The 7499-nt window shown below is 35.5% G+C and overlaps 1 protein-coding gene and 1 long non-coding RNA gene across 2 annotated transcripts; both read right to left on the bottom strand.

Moving 5' to 3' along the window:
• Positions 1-30: 30 nt before the first annotated feature.
• On the bottom strand, positions 31-535 carry LOC147481883 (uncharacterized). The gene is made up of 3 exons (XR_015205172.1): positions 472-535; positions 276-377; positions 31-192 (listed from the first exon to the last, which is right to left on the bottom strand). It is a non-coding gene; the product is annotated as an uncharacterized LOC147481883 (long non-coding RNA).
• Positions 536-5553: 5018 nt separating this feature from the next.
• LOC147481882 (uncharacterized) lies at positions 5554-6534 on the bottom strand. Its single transcript, XM_086579106.1, has one exon. It carries the CDS (start codon positions 6532-6534, stop codon positions 5554-5556), a length of 981 nt encoding a protein of 326 aa, XP_086435232.1.
• Positions 6535-7499: the final 965 nt, after the last annotated feature.

The raw sequence follows: 7499 nt of genomic DNA, 5'->3' as shown, positions 1-7499 counted from the left end.
AACGTTATTCCCTTTAACAAGTAGTGCATCCTTTTGAATTGCAACTTCAACAGAAACCTTTGAATAACCCGGGCCTAAAGGCTTAGTATGCACTGTAGCTGCTGGATCATCAGTATACCACAATCCTTCTGCCACGACATCTTTAGGAACAAGTCTAAACAACTTGCACTTCACAACTTTGGATTTAGTACCCTGTATGAAAACAAAAGGATATACATACATGACTCTAGAAATTTACATGTTAAATGAAATAGCATTTAGCAAGGATAACATACGGAAATCAGATTTTGATTGCTTTGGGCAGATGGACTTTGATGGTCACGTTGAGCCTGATGAGTAGGTCTTTGCATAGATACAACTTTGGATTTAGCCCCACCCTTTATGAAAACATGAAAGGGAAAAAAAAAAAAAAAAAAAAAAGACATGAAATTTTCAAATTTAATGAAATAGGATTTAACATGGAAAACTTACTGAATTTTGATTGCTTGGGGCAGATGGACTTTGATGGTCACGTCGACCCTCAAGAGATCTTTCAGTAGACACATCTTTCGATTTAGTCCGTCCCTATACGAATATAAGGAAACAATAATATAAATGTAAATCTAGGAATTTGAAATTTAAAAAAAAAAATAGAATCCAACATTGTATACATATAGAATTCAGATTGTGATGGCTTTGGGAAGATGGACTTTGAGGGTTCATTGCCACCTCTGGAAAAGGTTGAACAGACGAATCGTTTGGCTGAAAAAAATTTTGATGTTAGTAAATCAAAACAAAAGTATATATGGAATCCCCAAACAAATTTGAATACCTCTTCACTATTCAATAGTTTGGCAACAAGTTTCTTGACAGAAGACATTTCTTCCAATACAGCATCATATTTCTCCTGCAATTCACTCATCCTCCCATTGCATTGTTGGATACCATACAAAGTAGATGGAGTAACTCCATATCCCACTCCACGTGCACACCCATTAGGATCTGGACCTAAAACTTGTGAGAGGGCATCTCCTCTTCCACATTCTATATCACAATCTATTTCATTCAACTTATCCTATAACAGCAACAACAACAACAACAAGAATAAAAAATATAACTAGAGTCGCATGGAAATCGAATAAGCATGCCTTTTATCTTAGAAAACATTTAATGAACAGTGAAGGACATACTATTTTCTCTTTAGCAAACTCATTTATTGGTTCTCCATTTTTCCTCTTGTGGCCTGCAACCCATACAGTACCTCTTGTAACAGGCTTACCAATCTTACCCTTTTTACGTCTCTACAGAACAAGGAAATAAAACATTTCACATATATATATATTAAGTACTCTTAAGGGGAAAAATCTTCACAAGTAAAAAATAGATCATTCAATTACCAGCTCATCTTCCAATCTTGCATAACCTTTACGACTACAAGTATGGGGCATCTTGTGGTGTTGAACTGCCTTCTTCCCATTTTCCCTTAGTTTCTACAAAAAAATAATATATGAGTCTTGATATGCAAAATGGATTTTATAACCAATATAATGTATGATGAATACCTTGTATCCTTCGCGTGAACAATTTGCAACAAATGCTTTCCAATCAGGTAGCTTTACATCGGTTGGGCAATGCTAATTCTAGCTTTGGTCAATTATCATATGCATCATAAATTCCTCGATCTCAATTTTGTTTTGAACCCATGCCGAGCTTCCCAATAGACTTAAAAGTCTGTTTTCTAGCGTTACGGTGCTACAAAATGTTGCTGTAAAAAGATGCATAAACAAATATTACTATATTTCTTTAATAATATATAACTTGCCATGTAAATAAAGAAATTTACCTTTATAACAGTCCACATTTTATCCTTAATCTCAGGTGTTACCTTATGCCAAGTAGGATAGCCAATTGGAGCGCGATCCCTTGCTACTTTGCCCAAGTAACTGCTGTATAAGTTCGAATTAGGACCTATAGGTAGACCTTTTTCATTAAAGTCAAGCACAAGTTTTTTTGAGCTTTTTAGATCCAATTGATTCAGTTTTGTCGGCCCCCTGGTGTTGGTTGGCTGAGGATCATTCGAGCCTTCTGATGCATTACCTTCTCCTTCGTAGTCATTTTCATAGTGGTTTTCCAACCATTCGTCATTTTCCATTTCCAGGTCATGATTTCCATTTTGTTGCTCACTAGGTAGCTTTTCCATATCCTGATTTTTATTTGGTTGATCCCTTGGCAACCTTTCCACTTGAACTTTCTTACCATAAACTTTATTTGGACTTTTCGAACCTTGTACATGACAAAATAAATTGGTATAATATACTCACAACCACACCTTAATGACACAATCACAACCGAAGCATAATTATTTTTCTAAGTGGAAATTAACAATATACACAAACCTGAATGTGCACACCCACTTTTCTTAGATGCTTCTACAAGTGCTCTTTTAAACTTTTGAACCTTAGCTCTTGCCACTTTTTGGTACTAGAAAATCCAAACAAATAGAAGGAAAAAAATTAAAATACTACAAATACAAAGACGAATAAAAAATTGAGAGAATCAAAATATCTTACCGGGGTTAGTTCTCTAGTCTTTTCCTTTGCCATTCTTCACATGCATTGAAAATGTTAGAAAATACGTATAGCAAAAAACAAAACAATCATATACATGGCACTTAGATAAAATAAAGTACATAATTTGATCATGACCATAACACAACATGCCTTGCACCATTATAAGAAGCACTCACAAAACAAAATAAAGTCAATAACTAAATAGACAAAAACAAAAACCACATAATAATCAGTCTAAATGGACAAAATGAAAACAAACAGACACAATTACACTCTATTTCTTTTTTTTGTAGCACCCAAGTTCCCTCACAATCTTGACGCTTATAGACTTTGCCTTCTACGTCACCTTCAATGTCATTAACTAGCTCCACACTTGCAAAAGGTGGTGGTGCAGGCACATTGTAAGGTCCTCCTCCGTACTACATTCAAAATCACGGAATCCACGAGAAGGTGCTTTCAAAACCACATACCAACTGCTATCATGTGATTCTCGTGAGTAGAAAACTGGTTCAGCTTGGGATGCAAGGATAAAAGGGTCTTGCTTGTGTGTTAAACTTTGATGCAGATTAACTAACGTGAATCCCTTTTCTACTTTGATCCCACTTCCTACGTTTGCCCAATCACAATTAAATAATGGGTACTGAAAAACACCATAATCTAGCAAAATTATCTGTTTTATCACACCATAATATGTCATATCTTCCTCGATTTGTTTGGTGTCTTTAGCATTTGTCCTACACAAGCTACTAGCTGACAATGACACTCCAGAGTTTTGAGTTCCTTTTTCTCCATCCTTTATGTGGAAGCGGTAGCCATTTATCAAATAACCTTTATAGCTCCAAGCATCGCAACGAGGTTCATCCGAGAGCCAATCCAACATATCAGATACATGTTTGGTTTTTTTTCTCATTTTCAATCTAAAGACAAACAAAAATTGAAAGTCAAAGTCTTACATCAATTAAAACTTCTATAAATTTAGATAACAAAAACCTGCTTCTTCACCTCAAGCTTAAACCACTCATTTAAGCGTTTCAAAGATGCTTTGCTCCTAAAGCACCTTCATTTCTTTGTAAAGTTTAGGTTCCTTATGGATGAGCATTTTTTGTGTCTTTACGTTTTAAAAAGGTGCTCATTCATTATATATATATATATATATATATATATATATATATATATATATATATATATATATATATATATATATATATATATAAACATATTAACTTACTCAATGTACGGCTGAACTTCCTCGAAATTGAACAAAATGCAACGATGTGCTACTTCAATTATGTCTCTTGTTAATGTAATAATTGTCCCCTTCAATAGTGGCTTACCTTAAAGAATACTGGATTTTGTGGACTCATCATTATAGTCTTCATTTCTACTTGGTTGGTCATTATTAATATTAACTCGCTTCATATGTTCAAAAAAAACTGTTACACTCTCTTCAGCCAAGTTACATTCTGCCATGCACCCCTCGGGCCTTGCATGATTCCTTACACTTGCTTTCAAATCCTTCATATACCTATACTCAATAAATAATCAAATGTTTAGAATGCAACACTCTACAAACTAAAAGGTGTATCTTTTAGCTAAAATATATTGTAGTAATAATAGGGAAATATATAAAAAAAAAATTAATACCTTTCAAAGGGATACATCCAACGAAATTGCACCGGTCCTCCAAGGCACACCTCCCGCACAAGATGAAGCGTCAAGTGTACCATAATGTCAAAGAAAGATGGAGGAAAATATCTTTCTAGTAAACACATTGTCACTACAACTTCATCCTCCATTTGTTCCATTTTTTCCTTATCAATAGTCCTTTGACATAGTTCATTAAAGAATGAACAGAGTCGGAAAATTGCATTCCTAGGCCCTTTTGGTAAGAGATTCCGCAAGGCCAAAGGCAACAGTTGTTGCATTAATACATGGTAATCATGAGACTTCAAGTCATATATAGCATAGTCAGACAAGGAAACACGGTATGATATATTGGAACTATACCCATCAACCTTTCACAAAAATTTTGCTTCTCACTCTTTGACAAGGTGCATTGTGATGCGGGAACTAAAGTTCTACTCCCATTCTGTACAAGGTGCAAGTCAAGTCTTAATCCCATTTCTTCCAAGTCTTTCCTAGATTTAAGGTTATCATTTGATTTTTTTTTTAGATTCAACAAAGTTCCGAGCAAACTTTCACAAATGTTTTTCTCTATATGCATAACATCTAGATTATGAGTTAACAAAAGAAATCTCCAGTATGGCAAATCAAAAAATACAGATTGCTTCTTCCATAATTTTGCACCTCAAGTTTTTTTCTGCTTACCTTGTATGCCCTTTCCACATTTTCTTTTTTTCTTTCCTATAGGTTTTCCCCAATCATCTCTCAAATTCTTTTCCGGATCTTTCCCCCAATCATTTTCTATAGATTTTACCTGAGTAAAAATCTCATCAGACTTCAAAGGAACTGGCTTAGCCCCGTGTTCTTTCTTCCCATTAAACCAATTTTTCTTCAAACGATATGGATGATCATCTGGAAGGAACCTACTACTTCCCATGTAAGAGAATTTCATGCTATGCTTTAGCCAATCTGCACATGTATTAACGCCACACTTGGGACATGCTAATCTACCCTTCGTTGCACATCCAGCTAGGTTTCCAAATGCTGGAAAATCATTAATGGTCCACATTAAAACATACCTTAATGTGAAGGTGGATTTTTGGTATGCGTCATACGTTTCCACACCATCTATCCACAAAAGTAGCAGGTCATCAATCAGTGGCTTTAAATAAACATCTATGTCATTACCTGGCTGGCTAGGACCGGGGATTATCAATGTCAACATCAAATACTTCTTTCGCATGCACATCCAAGGAGGTAAGTTATATATTGCCAAAATGACTGGCCAACAACTATACCTCGAGCTAAGAGTGCGATGAGGATTGACACCATCAGCAGACAATGCCAGTCGAAGATTTCGTGCTTCATCACTGAAAGAGGGCTAACTGCTATCAATATGTTTCCATGCAGGACTATCAATCGGATGACGCATGTTTCCATCAGTACTCTCATTGGATGCATGCCATGTCAACTGTTTTGCCATTTCGACAGACTGAAACATCCTCTTGAACCTTGGAGTAATAGGAAAGTACCTCAAAACCTTTGCCAGAACCTTGTCGTGTACTTTTTTTGTATGAGGATCAGTTTTCCATCGTGTAGTCTTGCACTTTCGACATCTCACATCATTTTTAAAATTACCAGTGTATAACATGCAATCATTTACACATGCATCGATTTGCTTATAATCAAGGTCAAACTTCCTTAACAGCGCCCTTGCCGAATTATTTGACTTTGGAATAACATTACCCTCCGGAAACATATCCTTCAATGCCTCTAAAAACTCTGTAAAACCTCTATTAGACAAACCATGTTTAGCTTTTATGCTATACAACGTAACAACTGCTTCCAACTTCGTATACTTGCTACAACCTTCATACAATGGCCTTTCAGACTCCTCAACTGCCTTTTGGAATTTCGCTTCTTTTTTTGGATCACCAGAAAACTCTTCTTTCTTATTACTCTCATTTGTCGCTTTAAGCATCTCATAAGTCTCAGTGAGGTTAAAGTCTGTAGTTTCAACTCCTTCATCTACTACATGCACTTGCCCTTCTTCTCCATGCAAAACGAAAGGATCATAAGTCATATCAATACCCTCAATGATCAAATGGTCTTTTACAATATCGGGACTCAAATGGTTAAAGTTTTTGCAACTAATGCACGGACATCTAATGCTTGTTTTATCCATCAAAGGAGTCAAAGTGAATGCGATGAATTCATCAACAACATCTTCATACTCATCACTAGCTCTGGAAAATTTCAGCATAGCCAATGATATATGCACATAGTAATAAGCACTTGTTTCAAATAAAGCAATAGAAGTGTAAACTATTAACCTATTCAAAGTTCTCCAAGTCTTGTCCATAACGTCGCTTATATTGAACCTACTATATCGAAGAGTAGCGCCTAGATGTATAAGAATCAGAACAACATTAGCAGTAGTCAATCCTAACAAATTAGGTGAGAAATTAAGTGATGCAATCGTGAGATGCAGTTCCCACAAATGTGTAGATCTCAAATGTCTACACACTCTTGACTCTTAAGTGTACCAGTTAAGAGGTATATTACAGCTGAGATGTTGTTGTATAAATCTTGAGATATAGTTACAACTAAAACTGGATCTATTGACAGCTGTGATGACCTGGTCATGGTGAACAGGTCACTTAATGGTAGGACTTCTATCAGATTATACTTCCATTCAACCAAAATCAATGACCGAGAACTTAAGGCCGTGAGAGCCACGTTTCAAAAAAAAAAAGAAAGAATACAGGAAAAATGGAGTAGTACTACAAAAATTTATGAAGCAGAAAGTATTAAACATCCATAAGTTTGTTTGGTACGTATGAACACAAGGCAAGCCCCACCATACTTAAGGCCTTGATATTCTACTAATTTTGAAGTTTCACCTATTATAGTCAAGAATCTTCAACCAATGAGAAATTACCTGGGAATTTCAGCAATTCAAGGCGACTTGGTAATTTAAAATAGAGGGAGCGTACAGTGGCACATTCTATAACCACTAACAGTTACACCTTTGTTCTTATGTAGCGACCAACCTCCTCATTACGTACAAGATTTATCTTATTAGCATTACATTAATGTGAATTGAATCTTGAGAAATGGTATATTTTATAATTCTTTGATGTCGAACTTTCTTAAACTTCTAAATTCCTAGTATTTAATGATCATGTTCTTCTTTATAAGTTCCACTTTCCTATAGAACTGCAGTGTCCAAAAATCTATCTCCTGTCGGCTCAGAAGATGGAGAAATTCATTTCGTTCATTATGGTTCTCTTCCTAGTAATAGGCATGGGATCCAGTTATCTTGTC

This window comes from Coptis chinensis, chromosome 8 (assembly GCF_015680905.1).
Source record: "Coptis chinensis isolate HL-2020 chromosome 8, ASM1568090v1, whole genome shotgun sequence".
Taxonomy (NCBI): Eukaryota; Viridiplantae; Streptophyta; class Magnoliopsida; order Ranunculales; family Ranunculaceae; genus Coptis; species Coptis chinensis.
This window is presented reverse-complemented; position numbering and strand designations above follow the sequence as displayed.